The sequence below is a fragment of the Rhea pennata genome, chromosome 17, assembly GCF_028389875.1.
Source record: "Rhea pennata isolate bPtePen1 chromosome 17, bPtePen1.pri, whole genome shotgun sequence".
In the NCBI taxonomy this organism is placed as follows: Eukaryota; Metazoa; Chordata; class Aves; order Rheiformes; family Rheidae; genus Rhea; species Rhea pennata.
The window spans coordinates 13093526-13112628 of record NC_084679.1 but is presented as its reverse complement, the minus strand read 5'-3'; the positions used below and the strand labels follow the sequence as shown (position 1 = coordinate 13112628).

Below are 19103 nucleotides of genomic sequence, written 5' to 3'. Positions count from 1 at the left end.
AGAACACAATCAAAGGTAGCACAGAGCAAAGTGAGGCAAGATATCACTTTGGTGCTTGAAGCTAGGGTGGGTTTGTGCGCCGATGCGCGCACGCACACGGGCACACAACCTGCAGGAGAGGCTAGCTAGTGGCAGGAGAGGAGGGAGACCTGGCTGCTCCTTTGCAAGCTCTCTTTACCCCCACTCCCCAATTCACTCCTCTGTCTGGAGCAGGGTCTGGTTTTCACAACATCCCTAAGTCTCTCTCTGCTTTTTTTTAGTCTCTCCAGGTAACACTTGAGGACAGTGTTACTTTAAACCTTGCACACCCACAGGACTTAAAAATGACCAAATCCCAAAGATTGCCTGCCTAAGCCACATGCAAAAGATTTATCCTTCGCTCATCTATCCAGATCCATAAATAAAAACAGTAAGATGACTTCAAGGTTTATTTACACTCAAAACATTTATAGCTAAAGTTTCTTAAGAAAGTAGCTTATTTACGAGTAGAAATAAGGTAACATTTTCATCTCATTGTGGGTAATTTTTAGAAAGCAGTAATGCATTTGGAACAATGAGCCTGACTTCAAGCCATCCTAAGTGTCCAGTGTCCACTTGTTTATGCATATGCGGAACAACACAAATACTCATCTCACTGGAAAAAAACCTCTATGCTTTGTACTTAGGCACTATTCAAACATCAAAATGCAACCCCAAGGAAACTATAAGGCAGATGCACAAAAATAAAGACTCAAGAGGCTCCTGCATAGTAAGAGCACAATTATGCTTATTTACATTGTCCAATTGTCTAGATTTGATTTATGAGATACAGTCACCACTCTGCTAGGTACTGTGCAACTCAGTAAGAAACAACGGCTGAAAGGACTAATCCATACACCTTTCTAAATTTTAATAAAGAAAAAAAAGACTGGAAAGGCAGAAGAGGTTTGTCTAAGGTCAAGTAATCGGTTGGCTGGAAAAGTGAGTAACAGAGGCCAGGTCTCCTGGGAATGTCATGCAAACTGAGAAAAATAGGAAGTTTTTAAAACTAAATTTTACAATTGCTTTCCATTTTAAAAGTGTAAAAATTAGTGAGCTAGGTATTGTCACTTTTGTTCTTCTCCCTTAATTCCAACAGCATTTTCAACATCACTAGTCATTTGACTATTTTCATCTGAGACAGTGCATCAAAACTGAATTCATTCTCAAGCACTTAATAAAAATATTCAGTCCCCTTTAAGAAAATGTGTCCACAAAAAGATTCACTCTCCCCGTTTACTGTATGCAAGCACAAAAAGCTCAAAAGACAAAAATCTGGACTTGAATCTTATAATCTATCAAGGTTTAGGGAGAACTGCGGCAGGAGGGAACATCTGGGGTGCTCCGCCGAGAGTCAAAAACCATATAAAAAGGCTGAATATCCATAAGCTAAGAATGACATCTCGGCTCCAATTGTTTATGCAGCCTCCAACCCAACGTACTCATGAAATCATATCCTTCAATGAACGTACACTATTCCTAGAGAGCAGAAAGACTGCCAATCCACATGAATGAATCATTCGGCAACCCACAACATAAGCCTATTAGCTGGTCAAAGGATTGTCAGGGTGCTGCGAGCAGAACCAGAGAACAAAACACTGGTTATGTGCCACAGCGCAAACGTATCACAGGAAAAAAATATACCGGGCGCCGAGAGCAAAAACAAGCTCATTCATCAGCCTTTACCTGGCAAGTAGAGGCATTCGGGTTAAATATCCTGGATGGTCCAGGCTCAAAGCAAAGACACGAGTGCAAAGCTAACTATTCAGTACGGAGAGCATGGTTTCGATTTCTCACTTCGAGAACCAAGATGCTGAGAAACATCCATGAGAACGCATTTTACTGAGCTGAAAGAGCAACAAGAGAAGCCATAAAACAAAGCCTGAATGGTAGCCTCAGAACAAAAAATCAGCATCAGAAGGCTGCCAGGTAGGCACAGAGCAGCAATCTAACCTACTGTGGACATTAAGCAAAACACCCTATGGAGCTAGCAATTCCTCTGCTCAAATATTTAAGGAAAAACTGAGTCCTGTTTACCTGGTGTGGAACAGCAGCATGCCAGGCAATTCTCACCAGCAGCTATGTACGGCAACCAGAGGAATAGCAGGGCCACTAATCAAATTTAAAGAAAGGAAATACTCAAGGGAAAAAAAAAATAAAAAAAGCAGCCTGATGGAAAAGGGGCTGGACAGGATTTCATACATTGCTACCTCCTAAAGGAAAGCTGCTTTTGAATTTCCCAAAGACAAAGCCCTGGGAGTTACAAACACAGCTCCTCTACTCCTCAGGTAGACTGTAGCCAGGTGATTAAGAAACTGAAACTCTGAGTTACGATTCACTGACAAATAACTGTGATAAATTGGGGACACATCCCTGCCTGCATGGGTGCCCCTCCTAGTTGCTCAGAGCAATTATGAACTTGCACAAGGCACTTTCCTAAAGGACACTTATTTCCAAAACAACTGCTAGTTGATTGGACTGAGTATAGAAACTAATGAAGGGATATAAACAATAGGTAACATGAAAAAGGTGGTGGTTGGATTATGGCAAAAAGTTAATCTAAACCTATCCCTTCAGTACTCCTTGTAACTTTTGAGCTCTGAGCTTGACACATGACTATAGAAAAAAAAGTAAACATACTATATGATGTTCACCAGTCAAGAGCTCAAAACTCCAGGACAAAGAAATAATTGAAAAATGGAGATCAAAATGCAGATTAAAAACCAACACTGCATGACTAGAAAGAGAAATTGAAAAAAAAAAGTAATGATTGGAAATAAACACAAAAAACAGATGCAGAGTATGTCTGTCTGGCAAGTTATGATATTAATAGGGATCTACAGGTGGCACTAGTCACTTAATTTGTCAAGACTTCTGAACATGACAGCAGCCAAAAGAATAAAGCATCCAAAACCCACGATCACAACCCTGCAGAGCAGACCCAACCCTTCCTACCCCCTCCATCGCCAGGCCTGGAGCAGCACTCTGTGACATGCACGTTAGTCCCAGAAACACCTGGCCAGCCTAAAGGAGTGATTTACAAAAATAGCGCAAAACCAAAGAGCTGAAGTAAGATCAGGCAGAAAGATCAGGGAATGATATGTACTTGAAAGGTGTAAACGCTTGAAGAATGAATGGTGTTGATATAAGCATTACTGGAGAAAAACGTAGAGATAATCTTCCTGAACTTCATCTGCAAAAGGGTCAAAAAAGGAGAAAGCAGGACAGTTCAGAGTGCCCCACGACAACCTTGCTGCTGGCCAGGGAACGACCAAGGTCTTCCAGCCTCTCTTCATCTCTAATTCCCGTATTTCTTGAAATAACCAGCCACTACTTATAAATCTTTATTAAGGGCTCAATCCTCTGGTCCTGTAGAATATAATTCTGAAAGCATTTCTGGCTCTGCAAAAGCTCAGAGGCAATAGTAAGGCTGTAGGAAATTCACTAAATCTAGAGTTTGAGTAGCAATTAAAATGGCCTTTTAGATTTTTCTATTAGTTCCATAGAGCAAATTACGAGCCTTAAATCTTCACTGGAACCACATATAAACTTGGTAACAAACACTGCCTGTTACACAACACAAAAAAATATATATTTTTTTTTAATCTGGAGAAGGTGAGCAGAAAAACAAAGGTGCACCAGCAAGTTAACAGCTACAGTACTTTACACAGAACTGCTCCAGAAAAGGTCTTTGTTTCGCGACAAGCTACACCAAGTTATAGCTCACTTCTGCTTTTTCTGTTTGGAGAGGGAACAGGGTGAGTCTTCAGTGAGTCTCCTCATTTTCCTCTGTTCTTTCAGAGACCACATAATGCAGCAAGTTCACAATTCTGGGCATCATACTGACGCAACGTAGAGCGGGAGGCTGCAGTAAATTCTTTCTGCGTTAGACCATTAGGGATCATACTCCTAAGTCTTGTCCACACAGAAGATGACTCTTTGGAATTCATGCCTGCAGCACAGATTTAACTAACCCAGTTTTGGACCTGTTTATCCTTGATAATACTTACAGTTAAACTACACCCAGCATTGCCTCGAAAATCAAGATCAAGTCCTTTTAGTCTTCTCTTGCTGACATGTTCTTCCTTTAGCTAAAAGGACTGTTACTAACACAACTGTGACATGAGGCTTGCAGGTTCTCCAATGCAAATGAAACCTCTACAAAGCTTGGAGGTGTAAGAGGAGCAGGGTGCTTGGCAGCTCTCCAAATAACCCTCAACTCAACAATATAACCATTCTACCTTGTAGTCTCCCCTTACTCTTCCTTCACTAGTTTGACTCCTGAGTTTCTCATTACAAAAAGAATTTTTACTGACAGACAGAAAATCAACACAAATGGCCTTAAGTTCTTCAGTACTTCAAGTAATGCTGCCAAGGCTTACAAGCTTCAGCCTGAAGGCCACAGCACTACTAAGGAAACACAGAGCATGACTGTTCTACTCTACGGATCTTGGAGGTTGGATGTGATATTTTAGAAAGGTGCAACAAAGAAAAAGGTAAAAAATTCTCAGCCCTTAGGGAGAGATTGAAATGCAGTTGTGCACAAAGGACAAGCACAAGGCTTAAGCAAATTTTCGGTTCACAAGGATTAAACTCAATTGGGTCAAATAAATTGTTTAAAATGCACTTTTATTCCATCAGGTGTAAAGAGCACTTCAAATTCCAGTTACGGTCAAGCAGTAGTGTGATGCCTAATAACAACACATACCTGAATATGTTCATTTATTACTTCTGGTAAAATTTCAAAATTACTTTAAAAAGATCCCCAAAATGATGCAGATAAGAGGAAAACCAAAAATTTTTGGAAAAGGCAAATATTTTGTTCACCTTCATTAGAGCTATCTTGGGGTAGGCAAGCAAATTTCTGTGCTTTCTAAAAAAATGTTCAAGACTTCTGCAAGTCAACTTAGAAAAGTTCATACACGTCAGCTGACAAAAGAAAGCGGTAAATGTTCGTCAGTGAAGGTAACCCACAAGCTCTTCATGGTCTCTATCCTGTAGCACCTACCCTTAACTGTTTCCTATGGATATGCTGGAAGATACCAAAACCTTACGCTATGTAACTTGCTCTCTCCCTGATCTAGTTTTATTGTGATATAACTTGGTCTCAGTAAGTCCCATTTCCCCAAATTTCTGAAAAAGATTTGAAAAGTTACCCGCAATAGGTCTGTTGATGATGGCCTTTCCTGAGGTATTTTCTGCAAGCAGTAATCAACAAATCCCCTAAAGGAGTCTGACCTGTAAATTAAAAAAGTTCTAAATGAAAAGTAAGCTCTGGAAAATATACAAACTCATTTGCACAGAGTGAAAGAAAAGTCTTAACTAATACTACACTTTTCCCAATTCCAGGTTGATCCCACTGGTTCTTACAACAGTTAAAGACTTGTCAAAAACAATCATGGACACACAGTTATCACTAATCACAAAGTAAAACAAAACAAAACAAAAATGCCTCCCACACTGTGCGTACCAGTCAACAAGATTATTTTCAATCCTACTTCCACTACTTAAAATTAGATGACAATTAAATTAGCAGTAACTCCAGAAGCACAGTCATTAAGTTAGCTGATGAATGTGTTTCTACTCTCTAGAAGCTTCTCACCATTCATAATACTGACTTAGTAAAGTGCCTTCGCACATGCACAGTTCAGAGAAACTTTAGGCTGGAGGCAAGCTTATCATAACCCAACTAGAAGAAAAGAGGTCTTCTAGGTGCCCACAAAACTTAAAAGCAGCATAAAACACACATAGCGTACTTCTTAGGTTTAAAAGTCACAGCAAGCAAACAAGTAGCTAGTGCCAAAATGCTTGCAATAACAAATACTGATTCTTTTCCTGTGTTCGCAAGTTGTTTATGCTCTGTATTGCAAATTTGGTGCAGAAAGAACCTGGGAGTAAACATGCAGGTAAGAGACCAGGTTCTTGGAGCCTGGAAAATGGGCAAAACAGACAGATGATGAAATAAGGAAATTAAAGTGGAGTGTTTTTGATAAAATGATTAGCAATGAAATAGTTAAGGATGTTACTTCAATGTCTAGCAGTATAACAGGGGGAACTCCACCCCTCTCCAGGAGCTGTTGCTTCAAGCTATCTGCAGACACTGACAAGTGCCACTCAATAGCTACGTTCTACTTCTGGGTAAAGAGACTGGGAAGTGGGGTAATCCCTTTGCTCCCAGAAAACAACAAAACATTCTTAAATCAAAGCTTGGATTCTGAACACAAGCTTGTAGTATGGGTAGTAGTTACCAGTCACAGAGTTTGCATGACATTTGGAAGAGCTCCTTTTAAAGTCACTCACTGAAGAAAATCTAATTACCTCTATTCTATGTACCTCTCTCCTCCCCTCCTCCACATTTCAGCTGCACTATAAAGCTAACAATTCTTCTGTCAGGGATCTTCTGCAGCTGGAAACTTTGCTGATGCTGAGCTAAGGCTGGCTTAACGCATCCAAGAACATTTTAATTCCTACAGCGTCTACAGTCCCATAATTAGCACCTCCACACATTGAGACTGTAGTACAGCCAAAGTGACAGAAGGTCAAAATTGAGCCTGCCTACATGGGAGTGTTACTCGAGAACACACAGTCAAATCACTACACTGCAACAAACACTTTTCTTGTCAGATTTTGACCATGCAAAGAGTGTCACAGAGGATTTCGAGGAAAATAAAACACCCCTTCCCAGTAATAGCTCTCTTACCATTCATTTGACTGTAACGTAGGGGAATCATTCTGGGCTATGTGATATAAGGCACTCATTGCATTCATGTTGAAAAGCGGAGGCTTCCTTTCAGCTAGAAAGAGGAGAGAAAGGTATGATAAGGTAGTCTGGAAGGAAAGGGAGAAAGATATGGACAAATGAGCAGGGTATCAATAGCTCATTATTGTCATCATCACATTTAAGCCAATTATTTTAATCTTCTAGGTTAGTTCAGGACAGCCACTCACGGAAAGCTGTTAATCACCTGCAGAGGGGACAATGAGATCCAAAGAGAACAAGATGCAAATTATGAAGAAAACTTTCCAGTAAATTTTACATTAACTACCATGTTTTATACCTGACTTGCTATGGTAAATTCAGCAGAAGCTGACCACAGCAGAGCTCAGACATGCAGTATGTCAGGACCAGGAAATTTATTCATCAATCCCTGAAGATCTTTGATGTGCTGACATAGCATCTGCAGTTAAGGAGAAAGAGGGGCTGCTCATTTCATTTGTCATTGGCAATCACTTGCAGAAGCAGGGCAGCCCAGTCTGCCTACCAAATTCACTTGCCACCTACATATTCAACCCCCCATAACAAAAGTTCTTCCTAGTCCTTGCGCTTCTGAGAGGGTATCTACTTACTAGCCCCTGATCTCTCAGGAGTGCAGCAGATTTTGCACCAAAAATCAAAAAAGGTTAGTTTTCACCTCCATCTAAGACCCATCATGCCAATCAATCAATGAAGCCAGGATTAAGTTCATATCAGGTTAAGTCACAGCAACCACTTCTCCTTGACATGCAGCATGCATACAAACCACCACATTTTTTTCCTCTGCACTTTCAGCTACATGAGAAATTAAGACATCACCATTCAAAGAAAGCCAAGTGGTGCTCATCAAGAGATATCCTCCCACTGTTACCCTGATCCCATGTTCAGATGTGGAATCATGCAAGGACAAAGCTCAAAGTACAGTACTTCTCAAGTTCATAACATTAAAAAGAAAGTAAACCCTTCAACTTCAACTATGTATTATGGCTTTGATATCTTTGAATGAAAAGCTCCATGGAAATTCTTGTATTAAGACTCAATGGCTATGCAGGGTAGCATACCTATTCTACCACTGTGATTTACTCCTCGAGAAGTCAGATAACTTGCCTAAAGTCTACATAAAAATCAGTGGCCAGGCTGAAGAATAAAAGTCTTGAACTGCTGATTTTGTGTTCTTTATATCAAAATACAGACAGTGTCAGCAACACATTAGCACTGGCACATTAAATACAATACTGGAAGGGAACAGTCAGAGATGACAAGAAAGAGACCATTACTGTCTCCATGCTGGGGTTAACATTTTCTCCCATTCCTCTTTCCTAACCCACTTATACTGCTGCTGGCTAAACATTTTCAGAAATAACTTTTTCTTTGAACTTGCCCTCACAATGAATTGCTGATGTACCGCTTTTAAACATAATCCATATCAAGACTATTTTTGAAGATAATCTACTCAGCACATGCAATGTCAATATTCAAACTTAAAGTGCAAACAGCTGCTCTGTATACCTGCTATCACATCTACATCTGCTTCAGGTAGTGTGGGTGCATATCATTTGCCCTTTGCAGGGTAAACCCTTTTCTTCTCATGTAAAGAACCTGTCCATGACGATTCACATCACAAACTCTCAGCTGAGGTTGAAGACTTTTGTTTGTTTCAGAGAGTTGGGAAGTAAGAAGAATTGAAAATTAAGCGTAGATCCTTTCTAACACACGCTTTCTTAGGACACCGCTTCCCTTGGTGCAGTAGTTGTTCCAATAAAGTTTTCTCAAAACGCAACTTGTAAAAACACAGACTACAAACAGTAGTCTCTGTTCTCTCTGGGAGGAGACAGAAGTAGCAGCATTTTTCTGTAGTAGAATCGGCAGAGGGACAAATCATATAGAGACAACAGACATTTCCTAGACCCCATCAGAAATACAGGAGACTTTCCCTAAGTTCATCTCGTGCAGTATTTCTGCAGTTTTGCTTATGACTGGTGCTATATATATATAATGTGTTTCAGCTGAGATGCATTAACCCTCTCAAACAAAAGATTTTTGATTGAAGCCATTCCACATCTTACCAGCACTTCATCAGTGTATGAATTTAAGTATCCTACATCTCCCGTCTATATGCACTATTCTTTAACTACGATGCAGCAACGTGGACACAGAACTTTACTGCCGGAGTTCTTGACACTGTTTCAGATTTGCAAATTCAGTACTATCATATGCAGAAGGGACTGTAGACAAAACAGCTCGTCTTTTCAGCTTGAGGCTTTTCCTAACGTGCTAAACAGGCACAAGGAAATGATGGACAAGTTTGCCAATCACAGATCACAATGTGCTTCTTAGAATTGACCATACCTGTGAGGACATACTCAGGATATGACAAATAATTCAAGCAAGATTCCGGCATGAAATTCCAACAGCTACATGGGCATAGACAGTGCTTAGTTCTATAAAGCCTCCAATAAATAAAAATTTTGTCATACAGGGAGCCCAATCTCCACAGGCACAGGAGTCCTGCTTCTCAACTCTAGCATAAGCACAGCCAATACAAGCATTAATTTAGAATCTAAAAGACAAGTTCAGGTGATTCTATTAAGGGGTTCAATTTGCAGAACAAGACTGCAAAATGTAATCTCTCTCTTTTTTGGGGGAACTATTATCCAGAGGAGACAAAATATATTATCCAGCAACTTCAATGCATCCTGTTCTGCAAACAAAGAACTGCCCAGAACAAAATATTATCCAAAAGATAAACTACGAGACTACAACCCTTTAGGTGTTGAGGCAACAACTGAGCAGACGAGATTAGTATTAAGCACAACAGCATTAATGGATTGTCTTGATTTGTCAGTGAGCAAAAGATTCAACTCAACTTTCAATGCTTTCCAAGCTAGACTTTTTAAAGAAGCTTACAAGCAATAAGAATCTTCTCTTTTTTTTTTCCAGGGCTTTCTAATAAATTCAGCAGCTAGATAATTATTCACCTCAGCTGCGAAGTATTTACTCACCTAACTCAATACATGTGATCCCGAGAGACCAGACATCCACCTTTCCATCATACTGTCCTTCGTCCATAGCAAGGATCACCTCTGGTGCCATCCTACCAAGCACAGTGGAAAGCATGCAGGTTAGGGGATACAGACTGGAATTCCCAGCACATAAGTTAAAATGAGTTGGCTTCATTATCTCCAGCAGTGCAAGGGACTAGAACTTAAAAGAGTCAGCATGAAGTCAAGTAAAGCCATGCTGAAATAAAACAGTGCTTGCCTGCACTAGCAACTTTTCCAAGAGGCATTTTTAATAAAGAAAAAAGTAAATAAGAGGTCAATCTGATCCTCTTGCTGTTTGCACAACATGCTGGCACATAGGAGACCCATATCATTCTCAAAAGCATTATACCTGCAGCTGGGGGAGTCCTAACGGCATCATTTTTACTCTCCCCAGAGATGGTGCATTTCCATTGGCACACCAGCAGAATTTTCCAGCAGGTATGTACAACCTGTGAGTGTAGCTATGAAAGGAACAGGTAAATCCAGAACAGTGGGGAAATACAGCAGTCCAGGATTAAGGAATGAGTGGGGAGGAAAAAAAAAAAAAGAAAAAAAACCAGCAGACCCGCCTGCAAAAATTCAGACTCTTAACTTTCGGTTCTTCAAAGATGGAGCAGGCTTCCTGCCAAATGGACTTGTTCAGAGGTAGGGCGATAGGTGACCTCTCATCAATGCCTGGGGCGTCTGCCACAAAATAAATGGAGTGTAAAGCTATGCTGGGCCACTATGTTAGAAATGCCAAGCAAGAGAGAGTTTCTTCAAAACAGAATCTAAATAGCAGTATATCTTCCAGTCTGTAAAGCCAGATTAACAAGTTGCCCTTTCTCCATGTGCTTGCCAGAGTTCCAGTATCTATGGCAAATATCAATAACTTTTTAATCCAATGGCATTACAATACTCAAAACATTTATTGGTGCCATTTCAAACTGGTGCAAAGCCTACTTCTACTCATGGCCACTGAGGAAGAATTACAGGAATTTTTACTCATGGGCACTGAGGAAGAATATACGGGAATTTTAAAGAACTACTTGGCTAAGTAGTAAGATGTGTGTGTGTGTGTGTGTGTGTGTGTGTGTGTGTGTGTGTGTGTGTGTGTGTGTGTGTATTTTAATGCCAGATGTTGTTACTTTCAGTTTGTGAAATGCTGTATCTGAGAGAGAGCAGTCTCATCATGGACTAAAGTGTCTCATGCTTTACTCACCAGTAAGGTGTCCCCACAAAAGAATTGGCAGGGCAGACTATAGAGGCAGACCCAAAATCAGCTAGTTTCACTTGACCTGGTTCTGTTAGAAGAATATTTCCAGCTTTAATATCCCTTTAAAAGAAAAGAAAGTACATACATTTCTGGTTACAACAGAAGAACTTTCAAAATATACAAACACACAGCAGTCCATTAACCTGTTCTCAAACATTCAAGAGAAATCGAGAACTTTTAGAAATCTAGTATTATGTTAAGCTAGAGACACCAAGTACATGCCTTTACTGGGGATGGAAACTCAACTGGACTCAAAGACTGAGGCCCAAAACTGAGATGCACTGAAACACCCAGATCTGACGCCTTAAATAATACCAGACATGTTGTTTTAATCATTGAAACACCCTAGGCTCCCTTATCTTATCCTTCACACAACTCTCAGATAATTCACATATTTAAGAGATTAATGTTAATGAAGTCACTGCAACACGAAAGGCACAAAATACATTCAACACCTTTGAACCGTAAATTTCTGAATTCCAGCCAGAAGTGAATTAAGTTCAAATTAACTGCCCGTGAAATGCTGACAAAGGTTAAACCAATTACATATATTTCAAGACACTTAGTAAAGGGCCTATTCAGAGTTAGAAATGAATTAATCTAAGCACCATTTACTTTTAATCTCCAGGGCTTCTGCAGACTTGTCTAACTGAAATATCTTTCTTCTTCCACACGTTTCTAATATACAAACAGGAGGACTGCTTTAAGAAATTCAGTCTACTTACATATTGCCCCCTGCAAGTCACCACATAGTTGTGTTCCCTAAGACAGTACTTTGATAACAAAGGGAAAACAGTACACTAGGGATGCCAGGGAGCCAGGGATGCCTTTACATGGCAGCATCTCAGATATTTACTTTCGCAAAAGCAGACCTTCAATTTAAATGAAACGTGTGCAAGGGATTCCTGCTTAGCCAGGCTGTTAACACAATACAATTTATAATGCTTTTGTTAAAAAAAAAGTGTATGTGTGTATATTTTATATATATAAAAATATATATGCACACACACACTATATATGAACATATGCATTGCTAATTATATATAATTTTTTAAAAAATTATATAATATGTATATGTTTATACAGACAGAAAAAGAACATATTAAGAAAAAAATCGCTTTTCTTCTTTGGTGATCAACTATAAGTTCAACATCAAAAAGCTCTTATCAATAGTAGTAGATATCTAACACAAGCAAGCTATTGTGCATTACCAAACTCACTCAAACACCGACCCTCTGGAAAAGCAAGCTAATTGGATAAATGGGAGAGGAGAGAAAGCTATCTTGTATTTGCTGCACTGAACTATCGTACAGCAGCTGAAGCATAACAATTTGTGCATCAAATACTTATCTAGAACCAAGCAAACTGAAAGAATCTATAAATTTAGTGTATCGTGCAAGCACTGGTAAAGCACCCTTCCCTCCAAAGGGCAGCACAGAGAACAGGCAAAGCTGGGACAACCAGAGCCACAGAGACAGGAATCAACTTAAAATATTTCATCAGCAGTGCTGGAGTCAGAGCCTATATCCCTCCATTCCCAGGACACTACTGCTTCAAAACTAACATTACAGTAACTTTCTAGAGAATTTTTTGCATACAGGCACAACTCAGAAACAAACCCTGATGCAGCTTGATGGTTTTGGTTCACACATCTGTCACTTCTGCAGGAAGACAAGTACTAGAAGATGTCCTGTAAGTGCAAGAATGAACCCCTCAAAAACATAGGTTGTCCTCTTTGCTCTCATCTGCAGTGCTATCCTCACATTATACCAACAATAAATAGTTCAGCACGCACTCCTGCATCTAAAACCGCACCACAAGAAAACCAAGAGGCATTGCCTCAAGCACTGCGGACATTGAACTGATCACACACATACCTGCAAAAACCTTAGCTCTAAGCAAATTTGCTAACTTAAGTTTACCTAGTACCTGCAATTTAACAGAAAATAATCTCATCCTTTGCCATCGTATGTAGAGACACTAGTAAGCAAGTCAACTAACTGCTAATAGCAGAAGAGGGGAGCTCAGGATGCAAGACTAGACTTGCTTTCTTCCCTGCATCTCCACAAGGTGTCCCTCCATTCTAGGTCACACTCATTTTGCTTTCTTCGCTGCAGGGCAGGGAAACCAAAACCATCCCAGCTGCCAGCTTTGGTCCTTTTTTTTTCCCCTCCTTTTTTCCCCCCCCTTTTTTTCTTTCCCCTCGTTCATTTGCTTTACATTCCATAGAGCTAGTGGAACTTGCCATACAGAAGGGAAGCACGATGTTTTCCTCCTGGTACACAGTTCCCCTGCAGCTGGACACAGCAGCCCAGCGCTCACCACTACTAGACAGCTAAGCTAAGAAACAGCAATCCTTCGTCTCTCCTATTTAACATGTGGCACCTATCAGAAAATCAGAATTTGCTTGACAGTTCTTCTGAGAGAGAGCATTTGCCTTCCCACCTGAGAAGCTAAAAGGCAGAATATCCCAAGGAAGAAAATCAGTTAGATATGAAAGGTCTGGGTGCTACTTACCTGTCACTAACTTTCTTTATCGTTACTCTTAGCATGCTGCAACAATTAACTAACTTTCCAATTTGAAAGAAAGAATGGGCTCTGTTCTCTGTAAGCAGCACGAAGAGATTAAAGGAGAGCTGACACAGGGCAGCCAGTACTCCCTCCGTGAGGCTGCTGAATTTACAACGCACCAAATTGCACCATGTTGAAACCCCCTAAGCCTTATCAAGAAAAACTGATACTCGATTGTGTCCACACAAGGAGTCACTTACTATAAATAGAAATATATTGAACTTGGAAAGTGTAAATATTTATTTCATAAACAGTATTTTTATGCTCAGATAAGAGCAAATATACAAAGGGTTGATCCCAAATCATTCTGATTTTATTTCATAAATGGGCATTCTGGTTTAAATTAATATTTTACTTGAATGTTCTTTAATATCCTTATGCAGAAATGCCCTAAGTGATTTTAAAACAAGTGACAAATAATTCCCGTATCTGAAAAAAAAAAAAAACACCTCACTGTCTCAGCCTCAAATAGACCAATTTTCTGTCTAAAGCTTATCACTAGACTACAAAGAAGCTTTCAGCCCTATAAATTAGTCTCACATGGCCTCATTCTGATGAGTCCTCACTTACATTATACTAATCTACCGCCCACTCTTTACAGCAAGTCCGTGACATAAAAATATATTTTCGTCTTATTTTGGGGGACTATTGATAAGATTAGAACACACAACGTTACTGACGAGCAAATCAAAATCAAAATTGCTAGGTGAAGGATTCCCCTTGCCTTATGCTTTCATCAGCTGACTGCTGAAGTATAATGTTTTGCTTGTATGTAAATAAATAAATAAATAAAATTTAAGTTTCTAGTCTTAAAAATAATCTAGCTCTACCACTCCACTTGGTAGTTTTAGGGTAGGTATCTTCTTGTTAGTGTTTACTGCCAACATTCATGTATATTCTTCACTACTGGCATCCAAAGAGAAAAACTGCCAACACAGAAGAGCTCTCAGCACTGGCCTGTCCCTGCACTAAGTTATTTCAGCAAAATGAATGTGTCCCCTAACAGCCAGCAGCTTTTATTTATAAAATCTACCCTGGCATTAAAACGGCGTGTTGCCAAGTACACTGGAGGAAATTTTGGTAGAAGAGCCTTTATCGGAGCTGCTCGCGCACAGTGAAGCGATCCTGAAGACTCCGGAGCGCGGGAGGTGCGGGGAAGCGCAGGCGCGCTGCACGCTAGCCTTACCTATGTATCTTAGCGTGAGAGTGCAGGTAGGCCAGCCCCTGCAAGGCACCGTGAGTAATGGCAGCAATCTCCACTTCCTGAAGTGGTTTCTTGTGAACTGAGGGGGGGAAAAAAAAAATTCAAGAAAAGCCAAGACAGGGTAAGCGGATTCTCTTTCTGAGCACGTTCTTTATTTATTTGTTTTGAGGAGGGGGAACCCCGCCGACTTTGCAAGCCATGACGTGAATGCCGTCTACTGCATCCTAACTGCTTGCGGCCTGGTGGCCATTGGCGGCTTAGAGTTTGGGCACACATCTCACATTGCCTACAACTGCTCTTCTTCCCCCCCATATTACCGTTAAGGCCAACAGTTACTTTTAACACCAAGAGATATGTCTGAGCAGAGCTTGGCAAATATATTCAAAGAGACTTGTTTGGCCCTCAGCAAGGAACATTTCCCCCCAAAAATATTAGCTGCAAAAGAGATGCCTCAAAGCACATTCCACAGATCCCTAAATACAACCAGCACGTGCCTCTGGCTGATGCATCTTCGATACAAAAGATACAGGCTACAAGTAATATTAGTTTTAGCAAATTATAGCTTAGTCTCCCTATTCCTCTACAGGCCCTGTGGTTTTAGATTTGAGGTCACACAAGTCGGCTGCTCTGTAAAACCATCTGTAATTATACCTACAAACTGCAAGGCAAAGGCAAGAATGGTCTTCAGGAGTTCTCATTATGGATATCCAGATAACAGGCAGTCTGCTTCAGACATCAAGGAGGTGCAAACTACAGGATTACAGCTGTATATATTTATACTTTCATTTTACGACATAAAAACGAGCCTGCCTACTATATGCAGCATTGGTCTCCTGTGATAGTTGCAGCCTACCCTTCATACCACAAACACAGGCATGCTAAGTACAGAATGAGGAGGTATAGACAGACTGCCCCTACCGCTTGCAAAATACCAGTTTCTAAGAGAAAACAGCCTTCCATCATACTCCAAAGGGGGCATTAGCAAAAAGAAAATCAAATACTATATAAAACTTACCCTCTAGCAAATCAGAAGCTGAACCTAAACAGTACTCCATAACCAACTGCAAGAAAAAAAACATACTTTTAAATAGTAAGGTAGACACTGTAGATATTCTCGCACAAATAATTACTATTTGGATGGCTGAGAAACTGTAAAGGCAAATAAAACTTAAAGTTGCAAGAAATACAATAAATGATGAATTAAAAAAAAGTGCTCCTATGAATTCCAGCAATATCATGACATCCTACATTCTGCAAAGAAAGTTGAGGCCCTGGGAAGGTTGTGGGGAGGTGCTGTAAAGGATGTTCAGCAATAAGGCCAGAAGCTTTGTTTAATCTGCACGAAAGCAGAGGCCTGCCTCAGAGATGTAGGGATTTGCTCCAATGTCCCATATTTCCATTCCTATTAAATTACTTGGAAAAGTCTTCAGATGAAAGGGACTACAAGCAGCACGAGATGAATGCTGCTGCATGTTAAGACATTGTGTATATATTGAATATTCGGTTGTTCTACAATAAGTTCTGTGCTCAGAAAGACCTCTAAATGCCAGGCCACTCTCACTCACCCATGCGGTATGCTCTTTCAGGTAACAGCCCTTATACTCTATGGTGTTGGGGTGCTTCAGCTGTTGTAGAAACTTGACTTCTTTGATGATATCCTGCCATTTCTATTAAAAAAGCAGAGGATATGAATCATTTATCAGTTTAGCCCTTTCATGTTCCCATACACCCCACGCCGTAGTACATTCTGAAAAAGCAACCTTAAGGCAGTTTTGCAACGGGAAGACAAAACATGAGTAGTATGTTCAATCCTTTTTCAGTTTCCACATCAAAAGCGCAAACACATCTTAGCTGCAAGACTGATTTTTCCTCCCAGTGATATCCTGATCACGGAAAGCTATTCCAACTGTATCAGAAGAACTAAGGGTTATGACATTAGGAAGTGGGATCAGGCTTTTCTCAATCATTTGCTCATTCAGGCTAGCTTCTTCCCCAGGTCAAAGCCGTTAACCTCATGGAAACAAAAAGAGCTCCAGACACAGGGCCTCCTCTTAACATTACTTTTGAGATTACGTATATTTAAGTAATGCCAGTCACGAAGAGAAAGTTGATCCAAAAGCCATGAGTTTTAATTAATTTGTCAAAATAAACCATGCTGTTATTCAGCAGCTAGACAGTAATAGCCAAGTATACTTACCCGTTCCCAAATATAAACAGTTCTTGGTTTATTTTTATTATTTTCTCTCAGTACTGCAGAATCACAGGTATCACCTTGCCTTTGAAACACTTTCCAAAGCCCAACTGGGCTGCGCTTGTCTAGATCTCTATTGCACTAAGACCCCAAAGAAATAGCTAGCTCGAGGGCTTCCAAACATGCTTTTATCACTTTGCTTACATTTTACTTAAAGCACAGCTACTTTGTATAATGAACTATCTAGCGGTCTCAAACTTAGTAACAATCCCATCTACTCCAAAGCAGATAACTTGTGTTGAAACAGATAGTAGCAGCTAGGTGTTTGCTCCCTACTGTAATAAAACACAAGGGCACAGACAATTGGAAGATCACTGCAACAGCTACCGACAGCTTATGTGGGAGACCAACAGGTAAGCAAGGAAAAATGAATCAAGGAAAAATGAACCAAACTATCTTTCTTTGCTACTACTACACAATCATGTTCTCCATTGCAGGTCCACTTACTAATCGAAATGAGTTGACTCCTCAAAGAGTGGTGCTTATGGATGCAACAGCCAGTGTGCTCTGAGAGCACACACTACTGAAATAGCGACCCTAGAAGCATTCTGACTAACCATTCACTGCCTTAAATTGAACCTTTTGTCAGAATTTGCATCAACTCATCTTCCATCTATAACTCTTCATGCTTCCTATGGAAGTCAGTAACAACTACAGCATTAAAAAGTTGGCTTGCTAGCATCAAATAAAATATCCAGCTAATTTCATTTACATTTACATTGTGGCTGCATCAGCTTCTGCGTGCACTACTAGCTTTGTTCATCTTACCTCGTTCGTTTGCTTCCCACTGTAGGACATTTTCTTGACTGCCACCACTTCATTAGTGTGGGAATTTGTAGCCTGGAAAAGAGAAAAAAAGAAGAAATTTGGAGGGGGGGAAAAAAGGTGGTGGGGGGGAAGGTTTTCCCTCCCTGCGGAGTTAACTGTGCCTTTGGCAAACATAGATCTCTCCTCCTGTGTCAGACTCATTGGAACAAACTCCTGTGCTGCAGAGACAATTTCTTCATTATAAGATTTACCAGACGATCACGATCACCTTCTTTCTTAACTTTATCCATCTGTCCACATCCACTGACCCTCCACCAGCCCTTACACTCCTTTGCTTGCTACCTCTCCATTGATACACAAACCAAGGTCTGAAAACGCACCTTGTGAGCATGCAAAATAGTATTGTTGGAATTGCAGGAAAAGCAGTTTTAGATAAACCTTTGGAAAAATATTTGCTGAGGAAACACATGAAGAGATGTATGAAAAAATCTCTAATTTTTCCCACAAGGCACTGATATTCTCCAACAACTATTTCCATTTTCAATTTCAAGATGGCACTTCATTTTGGAATTTATCTCCATTTAAAAAACAGCAACCTTCCTCCCACTGTAAATTCTTTCATTTTAAAACAACACCCCCTTTTCTGAGTTCTGTGCATAGCAAGGCGAAAAAATAATTCTGTATGCACCAAAAAACCCAATCAGTGCACGTTCTGTTTGACCCAACAAACCAAAATAAATGTAAGTTACTGACACAGCTACAACAAAGAATTTATCTTTAGCATCGTAAAGGACTACACAACAACCTGGCAAAACAAAATGCGTATTGCCTAAATAATAACAGCTTTGTCCTTTGGGCAATGACTCCAGGACACTAAAAGACGAACAAGTTTCATCTAAAATTGTGGACCTTTCACCATCTTTATCATACGAAAATTTGATTTTCTAAAAATTCCAGTGGGCTTACTGATCTGCCTTAATGCACTTAAAACACTGCACTGAGCAGTGGCTAACCAGCTACATGTGCATGGGCTCCAGTACGACAGCGAAGGCATTTTTGCCTTGTTGAGCATTCTTCCCTTCTCTCAAAACGATTATCAAACTCCTTCACTGGTGCACTTCCAATGTTATGGCAAAGACTGCATCAAGATTTTAATTGCATTACATCTAGTATTGGTTCCAAAACAGAGTAAGATGAGATAGATGTGTCATGGGCTGCTTTCGTCCACTTGTATTCAA

The 19103-nt window shown here is 40.1% G+C and overlaps 1 protein-coding gene across 4 annotated transcripts in view; it reads right to left on the bottom strand.

The window, feature by feature from the left end:
• TAOK3 (TAO kinase 3) overlaps positions 1-19103 on the bottom strand; it is a 95019-nt gene that overhangs the window by 30900 nt on the left and 45016 nt on the right. For 3 of the 4 annotated variants that reach the window (XM_062590505.1, XM_062590507.1, XM_062590506.1), the window contains exons 4-11: positions 17866-17937; positions 16412-16513; positions 15862-15907; positions 14829-14925; positions 11018-11131; positions 9775-9866; positions 6719-6812; positions 5175-5256 (exon numbers count right to left, since the gene is read on the bottom strand). In XM_062590505.1, coding sequence (XP_062446489.1) covers positions 5175-5256; positions 6719-6812; positions 9775-9866; positions 11018-11131; positions 14829-14925; positions 15862-15907; positions 16412-16513; positions 17866-17937 — 699 coding nt within the window. Of the gene's footprint in view, positions 1-5174; positions 5257-6718; positions 6813-7076; positions 7197-8281; positions 8338-9774; positions 9867-11017; positions 11132-14828; positions 14926-15861; positions 15908-16411; positions 16514-17865; positions 17938-19103 lie in introns of those variants that run through there. The other variant, XM_062590508.1, reaches the window with a different exon arrangement.